Raw genomic sequence first — 18765 nt, 5'->3', positions numbered from 1 at the left:
CAAGGGTCACAGGGATTATATGCCTAGATCATCTAGCCTCTAGGACACAGTGATGCTCAACCAGGAGTGGTTTCACCCCCAGGGGACATCTGGAGATGTCCAGAGACACCTGTGGTTCTCACAAATGAAGGGATGCACCCAGTGGGTAGAGGTCAGGGATGCTGCTAAACATCCCACAATGAGCAGACAGCCTCTACAGGAAAATACTATCCAATCCCAAATGTCCTAAGTGCTGAGGTAAAACATCTGCCCTAGGCCTATGGTGTCCTCCCCAATCCTTTGTACCCTGTGGAACTTTGAGGGTCCAGAGCCGTGACTGAAACAGGGCGATGAGGATCCCTCAGAGGCTCTAAGGGCCAGGACCTAGATTTTCCATTGGTTCCGCCTAAATTAAAAAGGAGCTGAAGAAATGGAGTCGTCCTGCATGACCAGGAGGGAAATGAATCGACTTGGTGAGTACATAGCTACAAGAAACACACAACCCAAGTGAGTTTCACAGCCACTGAGGGACCTCATCAAGTATGCAGCTGGGCTGAATATGTCATCTGGTCATACACAGGTAGAGAAATGTGTCCTGGGATTGCAGGCAATGTACTTAAAAAAAAAACAACAAAAAAACCCCCCAATTTCCAATAGTGAACTTGCAAATGTATAATTGACTGTTGAACAATGTTGAACAACGTGGGGGTTAGGAGCTCATCCCCTATACAGTTGAAAATCTCTGTGTAATGTTTGACTTCCCTAAAACTACTAACAGTTTACTGTTGACCAAAAACCTTGTTGATAATATCAACAATTGACTCACACGTATTCTGTATATGTATTTTATACTGTATTCTTACAATAAAAAAGCTATGTTAACAAAAAAAAAGTTAAAAAAAATTGTTAAGAGAAAACACATTTACAGTACTTTACTGAAAAAAATCCAGGTATAAATGGACCTTCCCAATTCAAACCTGTAGAGTTCAAGAGTCAACACACTGTGTGAGGGGACAGAAATGACATGCTCCCAGATGAAATAACATCATTTGCCCATTGTTGTATAAAATAGTCCATACTTCAAAAAAACAAACAAACAAACAGATGAAGGGGCAGTCAACTGCCACAATTTGCCATGCTATTTTGTGTCCTATTACTCTAATGCTACCAGAACACAGAATTTTAAGTACCTCTAAAGTTGACAGGTGGTCTAGAATCAATGCAAACTCATCCAACCTCCTTAGAAGAGGTTGTCAAATTACGTCTTTAAATACAAAAGCCTTGTCTGAACTCTGCATGTATGTGGGGATGTGTGTGTGTTTAAAATTTATTGTGGGAAATAATATTTCTTACCAACTTTTGATCCACTATCTGTATAATTTTTCCGCTTGGCACAAAAGCATTTATCATATTCTTCAGGGAATTCATTATAACCTTTAGCTGAAAAATAAATAATTTAATTAATAGACATAAAAAGTGTTGACATTTAAGATTAATAATGGTAAAATGAAAACAGATACAGACCTTTTGACTTATTCATACATAAGCAGAGTGCTGTTTGAAAATATTTTAATCTAATATATACAGAGAATACATCTTTAACAGGCCCTATGATTAAGATGAAGGTAGACGATACAGAAACAAAAGGCAAAGGCTAGTAAAAAGAGCAGGAAGCTACAGAAAAATGACATCTTTTCTTCTGTTACTGTTAATGGGAGGAAAGTATCAAAACCGTATCTTTAAAATACCTGGTATGTACTTTCACGAACTGTTCTTTTAAAAATGCAATTATATTGAGTAAAGTCACAAACAGAAGATTTAACAGTCAGCATACCGCTGGTGCCTTGTCAGCCATCAATTCATGCCATCTTTTATAGGGCGGTAGGTCGAGATTTATGGTATACCACGGAACTGGACCCCTATAGCTGCAAGGAGAGGTGCATCACCGTGAAACGTCAAAAGCAGTTTCTTGATGAGAGTTGGATAGTTACATCTAGATGGATATGTTAGAGGCACATTCTTAACAACAATACAGACGACAGCACTCAAACCAAAGTTTGCAGAGAAGCTCATTTTCCCACCTAGTGTTTCTGCCCTATGTTGCATACACAATCACATGTGATTTCAGAAATCTTAAACTAGAGTTCTACCTTCTGAAAGGTTAAGGTGAATTGGTGACATGTGAGGAATCAATGTCGCCTCAAGAGCCTCATGTAATCTATGTATCAGTGCTAGAAGATATCTGCCTTTGGGGCACCTGGGTGGCTCAGTGGGTTAAGCGTCTGACTTCAGCTCAGGTCATGATCTCGCAGTTGGCGAGTTTGAGCCCAGGTCAGGCCCTGTGCTGACAGCTAGGAACCTAGAGTCTGCTTCGGATTCTGTGTCTCTCTCTGTGTCCCTTCCCTGCTCATGCTCTGTCTCTGTCTCTCAAGAATAAACAGACATTAAAAAAAAAAAAAAAAAAAAAAAAAAAAAAAGAAAATATCTGCTTTTTTTCCCCTCCCAAATCTCTGCAAAGATTTAGTCTAGGCTCTGGGCACTTCTCCGACTGGTATCCCAGTCTCAGAGTTCCGTCTTAGACAGTCTAACGCTACTGTCAAATCATGTCTTTAGCACTGGCTTCAGTAAGGGCATCTTTTAAGCCCCCAGAAGTGGCAACATGTATTAGCTTCCCATGACTGGCTTCAAGAACCTTCACCAGTCACTCAGCCATGTGACTCTTCCTGCCATGTTCCCTCTCTTCTCATGCTTCTGTACTCAGTCCAAACCCGAGCACTATTCCATCATACGTATTCCCTGATTTTCTACTCTTCAACTGACACATAGCAATTTCTACAATGAAGACATTGCAACATCCACTCCCTTATCGATGGAGCTGGGCCACATTTCTGGTGGATGAACTCTACAACTGTTTTCTGTAGCTGCTGAAACATTATCTTCCACCTCTTGTTACTAAACTGAAATAGCCCTTAAGGGTGTGCCATTTGGTGATTTATCAGCTTAGAACTATGCCTAAAAATAGCCAGCATTTGCTCCCTTATTGCCCTGGTGTGAGCCACCAAACCTATATCCACCCTAATCTCCTGATTCTTTTCCAGTTCAGAGCGTTGGGTAGGCTCAAGGACTGCAAAGAAGAAATGTAGAGGAAGTAAACTCATTACAGCAGATGATTAGATTAACAGGGCATGGGGAGACCCCAGAGACCTCTCTATAATAATACGTCCACTAATCAGAATTCTTTGAAAATTCTTCTGTTAAACTGAACAAAATTATTTTAATAACTAGAATTTAGCCATGATCCCACATTTTAATTCACATTAAGTGTTTTCTAAAATGTTTTTCAAGTTTTCTCAGCATTTAACATCTCTACCTCAAATTCCTAGAGAAATAAATAGTATCTGCCTTATGAAAGCAGTGATGATTACATGAAATACACAAAAAACACTCAGCAGTACCAGTATTCAATCAATAGTAATTACTAGAGAATATTTTCCTACTTGACTACAAACAATAAACGTCATTAAATTACTTTTGAGACTTGGTAACTGCTGCGCCCAGATCATCACAGTCACTATTAAGAAGTGCCTGAACCCACCTGGCTCCCCAGGTGGCTCAGAAACTAGTCCAAGTGACACAGTATATGCATGCACAAATTAGAAGGAGGAGAAAATAAATGCTAATGGGATCTGGATGGATTCTGGAGGTGCTCCAGCTGTCAGTCCCTTGATCTCTAGTACTTATTTGACGGGTCAGGCTGGATACACAGGCGTTTCTCTCTTCCCTCACAGATGCCCATGCAGAGCTCTGGAATCGATGTACTTGGTCAAAAAAAAGTACAGGAGGATTGTGTTGTCATTCAAAGGTATATGAATACCACGCTCCCCTCTCACATGCCAAGACACATTTATAGTGCAGAGAAAAGGATCAGAGCAGAATGGAAGAATTTGATGTGGAGAACAGGCTAGTGAGGCAGGAGGAAATCCAGGAGGAATACCAGAGCAAAAATATTTACATTGTATAGATACATAAATATGAGAAAAATGTTTATTTGTACATGTGAGCTTTGTACACATGTATGTGTACACGTGTATACACATACATACGCTCAACAACCTAGAACCAATTAAAAGCCCAAGCAGAGAAGGTTTGTAGGGTAACCAATTCATAGACACCTGTAAGGTACACATGAAAGGAAGTAGGAAAAAAGTCTTAAACATGGAAGGTAATCATTACGTGTTAAAATGAACTGTGGCCGTGAGACCAGCCACGAGATGCATTCATTCAGTAAGCCACTGAACACCAAGATGGTCCCAGTGTTGACACAAAGGAAGACCTCCAGAGAGCAAGCACATGACAGAGGGCTGGAATGTTCACGGCTTTAGAATAACATGGAAACTGATTACTTTTTTTTTTTTTTAAGTTTATTTATTTATTTTGAGAGAGAAAGAGACAGCATGAGATGGGCGGGGGGGGGGGGGGGGTGGAACGGGGCATGGAGAGAATCCCAAGCAGGCTCTGCACTGTCAGCACAGAGGCTGATGTGGGGCTTGAACCCACGAACCGTGAGATCATGACCTGAGCTGAAACCAAGAATCAGATGCTTAACCAATTCTGCCACCCAGGCACCCCAGAGACTGATTACTTCTAAATTACTTCCTGCCATATATTTGCCTCTTTTGACATAAAGGTAAGTAAATAAAAAGAATCTTGTTTATTACAGTCTGTATCTGGGATAGAGGCTATTTAGAATACATAATTTAGGCAAGTGCAGTACAACATATATACTGGAGTGCTACAAAAATTGAAACTGTCATCTTATTATTACTGGTTTCTGAAAATGAATAAAGGGAAATGTCATTTAGAATGGAATCAGTGGACAGGGGAGCTCTCATGATGCACCACTGCCCCTCCTCAACTCCTGCCCTAGCAGTAAGAAAGGAACAAGTCCCAGCAGGGGAGGAGAGGCTCCCCTGGCAAAAGCCCAGCCAATGAGAAGCCACTATTCTTCCAACTCCCAGTTTGCTCCAGGAGACTTTTTATTTATAAAAGCTTTCCCTACTTCCCCTTTTCCTCTATAAAAGTGTGTTCCTGTCCTTTGTTCTGCAGACTTGTCTGCAGCTTGCTTGTCCCTCACTATAATTCTCTGCTTTTGCTGAATAAACCCATATTCGCTGGTAAAACAACAGGCAAATTTATTTTTAAGGGTCACATTACCTGGTGATCAGAAGTGGAATCCAGAGAAAACCCCCAACAATGCCAAAGCTGGTTGGAAACAAACAGGTGCCCATACCCACAGAGTCCACTGGACTCCCTGCTTTCTTGCCAATCCTGGGGTTTGAGGGTAAGATTTCTCCAGGATTCAAGTTCCTCTCTCTCTGTATCTGAGCTCTTCAGGCTTTATTTGGGAATCTGTCTTAAAGACTTGCTTTTTTTTTTTTTTTTTTTAAATGAGAGTACTCGTTGACCCCTTTACAGAATTGGACTGTTTCTGTTACAACCGTAATGACCTTTAGTCCAACTCCTGTTTAGAACCAACTGTCCCTGTTTAAATTGTACCAGTCTGTGTTGACATTCCTCCTGACTCATTTTGGGATTGGACTATGCCTACTGGAAATGCACTAGCCTTTGGTCTGACTCCAGTTTGGAACTGGACTGTTCCTACTGGAAACATACCGGCTTTCGGTCTGATTCTTTCGGAACCAGGCTGTTCTGTTCAAACTGTGGTGTTCAGGAACTTTTCTCTTTACAGAAAAACATCTAAAAAATGGGAATCCAGTCATCAAAATGCTTTGAGGGTACCTGGCCCCTACTTGGACTCCAGCTGCTTTATGTTTTAAAGTGGATCCGTCCGCGTGCACATTTATGACTAAATGGACTGAGTTAACCAAAAGGAATTTAGAATTTCAATGGCCAACAAGGAGAAATTTTGATCTCCCCAAACTTGTTTTATTCAAAAGTAAGCTAGAGAGCACAGTTCCTTAAAACACAAACAAACAAACAAACAAACAAACAAACAAACAAACCTAAATAGGACACCTATTTTATCCATTTATTTGAGAATGAGAGAGTGTGAGAGAGCACACGTGCACAGGAGAGGGGCAGAGAGAGAGAAAATCTTAAGCAGGCTGATGCCTATTTTAGGTGGTACCCTGAGACTTCTGAATCCTTTCCAGGATCCTGAATTCGTCTCGTCGTAATAATCAGTAAATTAACTGATGCAACAAGTGAACAAAGTCAAAATGGTTTCAGAGACCTCTTTTTCTGCTCCCCTACCTTCTTTGTTTCCAGACTCAAGGCAGCCACCTGGTGTCAGGCCCCCCATCAGGTGCCACTTTCCTTTATTCTCACTGCCAAAACCTCTTTTTTCCCCTGAAATGTTCCCTGCTTCCTCTCCTGAACCTACTAAATCCTGCCTCTTTAAAATGGACTCTTCTGAGGATCTACAGAAACTCCAAGTTTCTCAAGTTCCCAGCACCAAGGGAACTATGTAAGCCACACTTAAAGACTTTTCTAAAGTGACTGACGATCCCCATAAGCTTGCTATTGAATTTAACCTACTTATTCAAACTTAGCAATCTAGTTTCTCAGATTCATATCCATTAGTCCACATGCTTATTTGTGAGGGCCACACTGGATGAAACTAGCCCACTGGGAACATCCTGAAGGATATTTAGAGAAACAGACTCCTAACTTTTGGCAAGATGCTAGAACACTTGCAAGAAATCCGCACTGAGCAATGACAGTAGCTTTTCCTAAGCCCGTTGATGGGAACAAAATTCAGGCCTGCACACAAAAGCCTGATGAATCTCCTCATGGCTACTATAATAGACTCCAAATTGTTTTCATTTTTTTTTATTATTTTTTAAATGTTTATTTATTTTTGAGAGAGAGGGAGAGACAGAGTGCGAGCAGAGGAGGGGCAGAGAGAGGGAGACACAGAATCCGAAGTAGGCTCCAGGCTCCACACTGTCAGCACAGAGCCTGACCTGGGGCCAGAACTCACGAATCGTGAGATCATGACCTGAGCAGAAGTCGGACACTCAATGGACTGAGCCACCCAGGCATCCCAGCTCCAGATTGCTTTTTAAAAAATTCTGGTTTTCTTCTAGATGCTGAATCCACCCAGGTAGCATTGAACTCTATGTTCATTAATGACCTGAAGTGGGATGTTTCTTCTTTAGTTGAAAGGACCAAGATGAAATGGAAAACTACGTTCACTCTAGATTGGACTTGGCAAACCAGGCCACTGGCATCCTAGGTGGGTCACCTGAAAAAAAGACTGCTAAAATTCTCAATTTTCAACTTTGGCAAATGAAGGCTCCTAAACAAAACCCAAAACCTCCTAGTTTCTGCTGTTATTGCAATGAGTCAGAGCATTAGAAAAAAGACTGTTAGAAACTTAAGCTCTCCAAGCGCTGTTAGCCCCCTAGGGAGTCTTTCCAATGTCCTCCTAATTCCCCATTATGTGGCCCCGAGGGACTACAGGGGTTTGTCCCGATCCTCCCTCCTAACTGGCCTGGAGAACCGCTTTCCAGACTGGGAACGAATCTCTGTCTGTAGTGACGCCAGAGCCACACTCTTGGTGCTGAGTGCCACTGCTGTAAAGCAGCCTCAGCCTCAAGAGCGCCAAAACAGTTCAAGTCGGGGGTGGGGGTCTCTGATAAATCTCAACAGGTTCCCATCTCTGACGCTACTCCCTTTTGTCTAGGCCCTTTGAGAAATAGGCCCCTTTTCTCCTTAGTTCCTCTACCTCTATTCACTTACTGGGCCTGGATTTCTCGCAGAACTATCATGCCAGAATCTCCCTCTCCTCAAAGGGGAAATAATTCTAGAATTGGACAACAGTAATCAAAATAGCCAACCAGGGGGATGCAATGACACTTCCACATCTTTCATTTGCTCCATACCTGACTATAGCTGCATCTAGGGACCCTGATTATTTGTTCCTACCGGATTACCTACCATCCCCGTAATGGGCAAAATCCTTAACTGATATGGGGAGAATCCCAAGTGCACCTCCCCATGAAGATTCAAAGAGATCCCTCAAAACCTCTCTGCAGAATTAATCAGTAGCCTGTAAACGAAGAAGCCCCTCAAAGCACCAAGCCCTTAATAGATTATAAGGCTCACGGCTTCACTAGTTCCCTGTAATACTCCTATTTTATGTGTAAGAAAATCCAATACCAAGGATGAGGTTTGTCCAGGACCTAAGAGCAACAAATACCATTGTTTTCTCTCGGCATCTTGTTGTTCTCAACCCTTCTATGCTACTGATATCCATTCCTAGTGAAAGCAAATTTTTCACAATTTAACGATGCCATGCATTTTTGCATTCTAGCTGGTTGGAATAGCCAGTATCTTTTTGCCCTCACTTGGGAAGAACAGCAGCACACCTGGACAGAAATACCCCAGGGTTCTGCAGAGTCCCTCTTACTTTTCACAAACCTTAAAAGACGACGTGGATGATAGGAAGTTTTCTGAAGGCTCTACTTTGTTAAAATATGTAGATGATTTCCTTCTCTATACCCCCTTCTCAAACCTCTTCACAGGAGACAGCATCCACCTGTTAAAATTTGTGGCCTTAAAGGGATATAAAGTCTCCAAAGTGGGGTGGGGGTGGGGGCGGGGAGCAGTTTGCTCAAATTTAGGTTCGATACTTAGGGCACCTGATCTAAAAGGAAACGTCATTTAGAATGGAATCGGGAGGCAGTTGGGGGAACTCTCCTGCCCTCTCACTTCTCCTCAACTATAGACCCAGCAGGAAGAAAGGAGCCTGGCAAGTCGATAGTATTTTAGGTGCTACTTACTAACCTCATAGGAGGAAGAAAACCTTTCTTCCTCCCCTGGCAACAGCCCAGCCAATGAGGGACTGCCATATCAGCCAATGAGAAGCCACTATACTTCAAACTCCATTTACTCCAATGGCCTTTTTTTGTTTGAACAGCCTTTCCAACTCCCCCCAACCCCACCTGCCACTCCCTGCTCTCCTCTATAAAAGAGTGTTCCCCTCTTTTGCTCTGTAGGCTTGCCTATGGTTTTGCTGTAGCTTGCTTGTAAAGGATTGCGATTCTCTGTTGTTCCCAAATAAACTCCTTTTTGCTGGTAAAATAACTGGCAGATTTATTTCTTTCAATTTTTTTTTAATGTTTATTTATTTTTGAAGGAGAGAGAGAGACAGAGCATGAGCAGGGGAGGGGCAAAGAGAGAGGGAGACAGGGAATTTGAAGCAGGCTCCAGGCTCTGAGCTACCAGCACAGAGCCCTTCGTGGGACTCAAACCCACAAAGTGTGAGATCATGACCTGAGCCAAAGTCAGATGCTTAACCGACTGAGCCACCCAGGCGCCCACGGCAGATTTATTTCTAACACGTTCAAGTTGTTTTCTTCCTTCCCCCACAGTAGCAGGCTACTTTCAGAAAGTAGGAAAACAGGGGGTGCCTGGGTGGCTTAGTCAGTTAAACGTCTGACTTTGGCTCAGGTCATGATCTCATGGTCTGTGAGTCAAGCCCCGCGTCGGGCTCTGTGCTGACAGCTAGGAGCCTGGAGCCTCGGATTCTGTGTCTCCCTCTCCTTCTCTGCCCCTCCTCAACTCATGCTCTATCTGTCAAAAATAAATAAACGTTAAAAAAAAAAAAAGAAAGAAAGAAAATAGGACAACAGGGCAAAAAGATTATCCTTCCCTACACCTTTCCCTTTTTTTCCACATTCTGTACCCTGTGGGTGGGTGGGCTATTCCTGGGTCTTTCTCACAGGCTCATTTAGCCACAAAAGATTTGAAAAGGCCATACACCTCGATTAAAAATATAAACATTAAATGCACTAAAATATGACACTGACCCTTCCTTCCCTTATGTTTCTGAATCCTCTGCTGTCTTTGACAGCTTTGATTATCATACCAGGGTTTATTTCTTGAAGGTCTCACATATAAGACTCTATGCTTTTTCCAATATAATCCAGTGGTTCATACTGAGGCACCAAAAAAGTCATCCTCAGCTCTGCACTTGTTGGGATGAGAAAATGCTTAGCAGTAGACAGAATTTACTGGAGAATGGAAATTTTTTTTCCTCTGATTTTGATAGGCTAGAAATGGGCATTTTAATCATGGGGTATTTCCATATTTGTCCAGGGTCAAAGGCAAATATGTAATACACAAACTTGAAAAAAATAATTGTCTCAGAAAAAATAAAGGCCTCAGAAGACATCACTTAATTTTTTGTTCATTATTGTCATTTTTATGAGATCATTAATTACATAGAGAAAAATCTCCCTAAAGGTCAAAGTCCATTTTGACCATTTGATATTTACTCACGTTGGTCCAGAAGGAGGATAGGTTGATTTTCTGCAATCTTCTGTCCACTAAAAAAAAAAAAAGAAAATTAAGTTTTAGAAAGTCACAAATTGAACAGGCAATTTGAAAAACAGTCAAAAGTCATGGCGACAAAAAACAAGCATGGTTTGCCCTTTTGTATCATTTCAATACCTCTTAAAAGTCTTCTCCTCCCATGAAAATTTCTAAAGTCTCAAACTGAAGTACATTTTCAGTCTTAATTCAGTTTGCACTAGTGCTGTAATGTGGCTTCTATGTTGCAAACACACTGAGTAAAGAGGAAATGTAAAAAGTAGATGGACACGTTCATGTCCGATAGGCTGACTTGTGAGGAACAGTGAATTGCCTGACAAAATATGCTACCGCTTGAATTTATGAGCTAACTCCACTGTGATAGAGATTTGCATCGCAAACCAGATTTTCAGGACACACTGCATAGGCCCTTCATAATCTGGCCATAATTTACCTTCTCCGCTTCATTTCCTGCCACTCCGCCCACCACGTATAGTCACATGCGACCACATCTTCCGATCGCTCACCCTTCCCCGCCCCAGCATGCTGTTCCTGCTGCCTAACATGCCTTTTTTTCCACCTAGTGAACTCTGGGCTTTAAATTCTAAGATCCAGTTCAAATGCTGTCTGTTTTGTGAAGTCTTCCTGTACTTCTCATATGAACACAGCTATCCTCTCCTCTACCTTCCCCATGGCACCGAGCCCAGCTCCATTACTGTAGTTATACACTGCAGTGTAACTACTCATTTTCTCTCTCCATGACCAGATTCTGTGCTCCTTGAGGTGAACATGGCTCCTATCACTGAGGCCACTCAGTGAATGAATGAGTGAGACGGTTTCAGGGAGAAGTGTTTTAAGCTCGGTAGCAAAATAAAAGGAGCTCTTAACATAAAATGAGAAAAGTCCACACGGATTTATGATTCTTTTATTACTAATTCAAGATAGCAAGCATGTTTATCTCCTCCTCTCCACAGACCCAATATTGTAAAAGTAAAATAACTTTTTTTATAAAGAAGTATAGGGGCGCCCAGGTGGCTCAGTCAGTTACGCATCTGACTCAATTTTGGCTCAGGTCATGATCTCACAGTTTCTGGGATCGAGCTCCATGTGGGCTCTGTGCTGACAGCGTAGAGCCCACTTGGGATTCTCTCTGCCCCTCTCCCCCTCTCAAAATAAACATTAAAAAAAAAAAAGAAGTATAAATCCACAATAAGAGGTGGAATAGGGAAAGGGAACTACTAGAACTAAAGTATGAGCTCAGAAAATATACCTGCAGCAAATTTGTGTAGGAATGTACATCTAACATCTTATTTTAACTTTTTTTTAATTGAAGTATAGTTGATACACAATGTCACATTAGTTTCAGGTGTACAACATAGTGAACCCACAATTCTATACGCTGTGCTATGCTCACCACAAGCTACCATCTTGTCGTCATACAAACTATTAGAATACCACTAACTATATTCCCTATGTTGTACGTTTCATCCCTATGGCTTATTCATTTCATAATGTCTTAATATCTTACAGTAAGGACGCATATAATATACCCCGACATTACCTGTGATGCAAACATTAACTTTCTAAATAACTTTACTACGGTATAAGTTTCTCATCAAAGTGCTCAAGTTTTGCCTTGTAATTTTAGACTGAATTCACTAAGAAACAGCAGTGAGCACCAAATGATCAGAAGCTAATCCAATCATTAGAATTTAAACTGTTTCTAAATTACTACAGCATAACATACTAGATAATAAATAATAGCAATTTGATATTGAATTATTATATTATTATATCAATAATGAATTATAATCAAGTTGGCAAAAGCTAATGTCCAAAGCCATTCAATGTTCAGTAACAGTGGTTCACAGTGGTTCTTGTTTGGAAGAATTCTGGCCTGCAGCACAAGTTCACCACTGTTAACCTATCTAACTACTACTGATACAGTAGTTTGGACATTTAGCGTCTATGTCTTATAAAAATAAAAAAAAAAATGATAACGGTTAAGTCTACGAAAGCAAAAGAAGTTCATAGTTGATATTACTGGTTTCATTAGCACATGACAGATTCAAATATTTTCCACAAAGTACCTTTCAACCAGTAATATAATTAATAATCACAAGCTTGAAACAGCTTGCATTTTCACAAGCTTTGAACATCTGTCCAGCTAAGCTTTGTCTCCTCTGCACATATTTTTACCATTGTCAATTGTTATACAAAATAGCACATTCCATTTCAGGTCTTACTGAATTACCAAGTTCTCAAGTTCTTTGAAAGCATCCTTGCCTATAGTTGTTCCAGGCAGACTATTCATTTTTCCTTTAATTTATAACATTTATTGGGGTGCCTGGGTGGCTCAGTCGGTTAAGCATCTGACTTCAGCTCAGGTCCTGATCTCACGGTCCGTGAGTTAGAGCCCTGCGTCGGGCTCTGTGCTGACAGCTCGGAGCCTAGAGCCTGCTTCAGATTCTGTGTTTCCCTCTCTCTCTGCCCCTCCCCCACTCATGCTCTGTCTGTCTCTCTCTCTCTTAAAAATAAACATTAAAAAAAAGTTAACATAAAAAATAAAAAATATATTTATAACATTTATTTAGGCAAAAAAAAAATTCCAAAACAAAACTCTATACACACAACATTAACACCTAAGTGATGCCCTGATGTTAATTCAGTTTCAAATTGGCAATGGTGCTTTAATAAATAGCAATAACTGGTCAGTATCAACAACTGGGAATCAATTTGCCTTGTTCTTTAATGGATATGGATGTTTCTGTCAAAGTCCTGGAGAACTGTTCTCATCTAAAGGCTAATAGTGCAACACAATTTTTTCAGGATGCATTTCTTCTGCAGCAATCAAATGTGATTTCATTAACTTGCCATTGGGAAATAGTTTTCCTTGCTTTGATAACAGGTGAGCTACTTAAAGACCTACTTTGACTGCAGCCTCATTTGCTTTTTAAAATTTGTAAATAAATTCTGCTGTGATGAGATATTTTGCTTTAAATTGTCTTGTTTTTCTGATCATTTTTTCCTGTAAGATAGGAATACTGTGATGAGTGCTTAATCATGCCAAGTTGATGTGTATTTTATTCCTTCAGCACAACTCTAGATGTGCTGTCATCTAGTTGAGTGACAAGATAATCCCATTCTCTACTTTGCCTCAAGGACACAACATTTGAAGCCCACTTTTCTTGTTTCGACATGATAGGTTTGCATTGGTAACTTTCTTTTTTTTCCCTAAAGATTAAAATAACACAACACATCGATGGGGCACCTGTTTGGCTCAGTCATTTTATTTAAGCATCCGACTCTTGATCTTGGCTTAGGTCATGATCCCAAGGTTAGTGGGGTCAAGCCCTGCATCAGGCTTGTGCTGACAGCATGGGGTCTGCTTGGGATTCTCTCTCTCTCTCTCTCTCTCTCTCTCTCTCTCTCTCTCTCCCCCCCTTCTGTCCCTCCTTCCCTCCCTCCGTCTCCCCGGTCTGCTTAGGATTCTCTCTCTCTTTCTCTTTGCCCCTCCCTTGAGGGTTTTCTTTCTCTCTCCCTCTCAAAATAAATAAAACACACACACACACAAAATAATAATAACATGGTGCATTGATACATGTGGCACTTACAATCCTGTTGAGTTCAAAGTGCATGAACGTCACCTGAAGTGTGCCAAGCAACCGGGAAAAGCCCCAAGTGCACTGTACCCAGGCTCTGCTAGACCACTCAACTGTTGTAATGCTAAGCAGCCACAGACAGTAAGCAAACAAACAAGTGTGGCTATGTTCCAGGACAACTCTGTTTATGGGCACTGACACGTGAATTCCGTATCATTTGCACATGTCACAAAATATTAATCTTTTGATTTTCCCCTTCCAATTTTTCCAGAAATGTAAAAACCATTCTTAGCTTAAAAAAAAACAAAAAAAAAAACAAAAAAAACAAACAAAAAAAAAAACCAGGGGGGCAGGATGCATTGGGCCAGCTGGCTGCACTCTGCCAGCCACTGCTGTAAAGCATGAACACCTATACAAGCTACCTCTGTTCTTCCTACACTCTTTTTTGTTTCTTTAGAGGAAAACCCTTTGCGGTGGTGTGTGTGAAAAAAAGAGAGAAGGAGATGGAGAGAGAGATTGTGTGTGTTTAGTTTTCTGCCCAGTGATAATGCCATATGTGGTTTTGTACGCAGTGGTCAGGATGGCGGTTATTTCCTGTTTACCGACCCCTCAATTTAACTCTACCTTCATCCTCCTTTATTATCTTTATAAGGCCCTCCAGAATAATTGCCACTCTGAGCCAGGAGCCTCTTGGCGCTCGCCTTTTCTCACAACAGCTTCTTCTACTTTGTCTCATCAGCCAACACTCCTCCATTTACTACCTACATACCAAAAATCAATTAGAAGTGCCCCAGATGCAGAGTCCTTAAAATCACACATGAATGGACTTATGCAGTATTTGGCCGCACTTAGCTTTCCTATGGCTGCTGTAACAAATTACCACAAACATAATAGCTTAATATAACACAAATTTATCATGTTAGAGCTCTGAAGGTCCGAAGTCTAAAATGGGTCTGCAGCTCAGAGCTCCCTCAGGGACTCTAAGGCAGAATCTGTTTCCCTGACTTTTCCAGCCTCTAGAGATCACCTGCATTCTTTGACTTATGGTCCCTTCCTCCATCTTCAAAGCCACCAGCACAGCATCTTTTCTCTTCTCTGGCCTCCTGCCTCCCTCTTATAAGGACCTCTGTGATTATATTTGGCTCCTCTGAATAATCCAGTATAATGTCCTCATCTCAAGCTCCTTTACTAAATCATGTCTGTAAAGGCCCCTTTGCCATAAAAAGCACATACCCACAGCTTCTCAGGACCCGGGCATCTTTGGGAAGCTATTATTCATCCCATCCATACAAAAGAAACTGTCAAATATGACATATAGTAAAATCTCAATACAGAGCAGGAACAACATATAAACATTTGCAATCAATGTGGGACACTAATCCTGAATCCCAATAAGCAAAATGCCCATCCTATAAGAATTCAATTCTTCTCATTAGTAGACCTATGTTACAAAAAAATGTATTAACTTGCTAATATATTTTCATCAACAGAAAATTTGTGGCAATATAGAAATTATGTAAGTACCTACATAATATCCTTTATTTGTCTCTTGGCCCAAAATGCCTAAAAGATTTACTTTCTGGCCCTGCACCAAAAAAAAAGTTGAATGACTCCTGCCTGAGAGTAAAGGTCTCCTTTTTTTTTTTTTTTTTTAATGTTTATTTGTTTTTGAAGGAGAGAGACAGCATGAGCAGGGAAGGGGCAGTGAGAGAGGGAGACACAGAATCTGAAGCAGGCTCCAGGCTCGGAGCTGTCAGCACAGAGCCTGAAGCAGGGCTCAGACTCATGAGCTGTGAGATGATGACCTGAGCTGAAGTCAGGTGCTTAACCAACTGAGCCACTCAGGTGCCCCTAAAAGCCTCCTATTCTAATATTTAGGCACAAAGAAAACAAATTAAAAACAATCTAACTAAAATATACTCCAATAATTTAAGGAACAGAAAAAAATAAATAATATCAAATAATTACCAGTTTCAATATTCTGATTATTCACGATTTAAGGAACAGAAAAAAAAAGTAATATCAAATAATTACCAGCTTCAACATTCTGATTACTCAAATAGTAACCTCAAGAGAAAGTCAATATATTGTTATATCCATGAAACAAGAGCAGAATGATATGAAAAAAAGGTGACCCAAGTAATTAAAAGCATAACTGCTGAAATAAAAAGACAGGAAAGTAAAGGTGAGAAAATCTGTCTTAGAATATAGAAAATATCATACAGAAAATACAGGAAAAATAAAATAAAATAAAATAAAATAAAATAAAATAAAATAAAATAAAATAAAATAAAATAAAACCACAGGAGGAAAAAAAAGATAAATGTTTATAAAATCAATATGTGGGGTCTAACAACTGATTAATAGGATTTCCAGAAAGAGAAAACACAGAAAACAAAGGGGAGGAAATTATGAGTGAAATTATGTAAGAAAATTTTCTAGAGCTGAATGGAGATGTGTCTTTGAAATAAAAACGCCTACTGATTACTCAAAAAGTGACTGAAAAAAAGAACCTTCAGTCAGACACATTACTGTGCTATTTCAGACATAAAGAATAAAGACAAAAAACATAAAAGCCTCTACACCTAAACTGGGGTGTGGGTCCTACAGAAGAATAAAAATAACGCTCCCATCAGACTTCTCAACAGCTATATGAATGCTAGAAAAGAGTTATGCCATTATTTCCTTGGGAAGGAATTAATTTCAAACTAGAGTTTTATAGTTCATCAAGCAATGATCAATTTTTATATTTAAATAAAATCTTTGATTTTAAGTCATTGCAAGGACTCAGTTTACCTCCCACACATTATTTCTTAAGTTACTTCAAGACGTATTCTAGGAAAACAAGGAAGTAAACCAAGTAAAAGAAGGAACAGAATCTCAAAATAATGATTCCAACTTACAGAGTGGTAAAGGTGATGGAGGGCTCCAGGATACAGGTGTCTAGAAAGGGGGACTCCATACAGTAAACTGTATGGTTTAAGGGCTGGAAGAACTTGAGGATAGGAGAGAAGCATAGAATTTAAGAGCAAAAAACAAACAACAACTAGAAACTAAAGGAAGAAACTAGCATTGGAAAAATATGGTCCCTATAAAAAGAAATTCAGTAGGTTTCAAGAATAGACACAATAAATACTGAGATAATAAGTCAGAAGCTGAACAATATACAGACTACAGTCAGGATGGCATAGGTTTGGTTTCTTCTTCTAATGACAAAAAATGAAAAGAAAACAATGAGAAACCCCAAGGGAAAAAATTTGTACAAAAATGCCATGGTATAAACATGAAGCAAACTAAAATGTGGCATGAATATGAATATTTGGCAGAAAATATAGTTGAATATACTTTCAGTGCCATTAGAGTTTTGGCTTCCGAATTATAGAGAAGGAAATGAAATCACAGCACACTAGGCAATAACCAATATTTACAAGTCATACTTCTTTAAACTGTTTACTATTTCCATTTTTTAAAAGGAGATATACAAAAAATGGATGACTCAATTACAGTTACAATTATGTTATTAATGTCTACTATGCAAGAATAAAAGTATATAGAACTAAGAAGGGAGAAAAAAGTTAGAGGGGTCAAGGATGTCCATGTGTACCACTTGAATACTGTGCTACAGTATCTAGCCAGAGCAAGTAGGCAGGAAAATAAAAAGAATTCATACTGAAAAAGAAGTAAAATGGTCTCATTTTCAGATGATGTAATCCATAGAAATCCTAAGGAATCCACTACAATTTTAAAAAATAATAATAAATTAATTCAGCAAGTTTGAAGTATACAAGACCAATGTACAAAAATTAATCCCATAAATAGCAATGAACAAACTGAAAATGAAATTAGGAAAACAGTTCTACTTAAAATAGTATAAAAAAGAATACAGTACTTAGCAGTAAATTTAACCAAAGAAATGCAAGACTTGCACACTGGAAACTATAAAATATTGTAAAAAGAAATTAAAGGCCTAAATAAATGGAAAGACATACATGTTTATAAACTGGAAGACTTAATATTGTTAAGATGGCAATGCTCCTTAAACAGATCCACAGATTTGATGCAATACCTATTAAAATCCCAGCTGGCTTCTTTGCAGGTAGACAAGTGATCCTAAAATTCATATGAAAATTCAAGGGACCTATAATAGCCAAAACAGTCTTGAAAAAGACGAACCAAGTTGGAGGACTAACACTTCCTGATTTTAAACTCACTGTTAAAGCAACAGTAATCAAGACATTGCAGTATCAGTATAAAGACAGATAAATCAATGGAAAGGAATTCAGAGTCCAAGAAATAAACCCTCACATTTATGCCAATGGCAAAACTTAGAAATATATATATATCTTACAGCTTAGTGAGAAAAAGACAACTTAATTAACATAGGCAAAAGATCTGAAGAGACATTTCTCCAAAGAGAATATAAGTCAACAAACACATGAAAAGATGCTAAACAATAGGGAATATTGTAATAGTCAATAGGGAACAATAGTCAGTAGGGAAATGCAAATCAAAACCACAGTGAGGTACCATTTCACATCCACTAAGATAGCAATACTACTACTACTAATAAAACAAGTGTTGGCATGGATGTAGACAAATTGGGACCCTCATACAGCACTGGTGGGAGTGTAAAATAATGCAGCTGCTTTGGAAAACCGTCTGGCACTTCCTCAGTTAAACATATAGTTATCATGTGATCCAGTTAATTCTGCTCCTATGTATAAACTGAAAAAATATGAAAACATGTACATGCAAAAAAACCGTACATAAATACAAATGTTCACAGCAGCACTACAACAGGCAAAATGGAAACAACTCAAATGTTCATTAACTGATGGATGGATGA

At 39.6% G+C, this 18765-nt stretch overlaps 1 protein-coding gene across 1 annotated transcript in view; it reads right to left on the bottom strand.

Moving 5' to 3' along the window:
• ASAH1 (N-acylsphingosine amidohydrolase 1) overlaps positions 1 to 18765 on the bottom strand; it is a 49710-nt gene that overhangs the window by 15346 nt on the left and 15599 nt on the right. The window contains exons 2-4 of the mRNA XM_006930587.4: positions 10288 to 10334; positions 1814 to 1904; positions 1333 to 1419 (exon numbers count right to left, since the gene is read on the bottom strand). Coding sequence (XP_006930649.1) covers positions 1333 to 1419; positions 1814 to 1904; positions 10288 to 10334 — 225 coding nt within the window. The remainder of the gene's footprint in view (positions 1 to 1332; positions 1420 to 1813; positions 1905 to 10287; positions 10335 to 18765) is intronic.

Source organism: Felis catus, chromosome B1 (assembly GCF_018350175.1).
Source record: "Felis catus isolate Fca126 chromosome B1, F.catus_Fca126_mat1.0, whole genome shotgun sequence".
In the NCBI taxonomy this organism is placed as follows: domain Eukaryota; kingdom Metazoa; phylum Chordata; class Mammalia; order Carnivora; family Felidae; genus Felis; species Felis catus.
The sequence above is the reverse complement of the archived record's forward strand: the minus strand, read 5'-3'. Positions and strand labels throughout refer to the sequence as shown.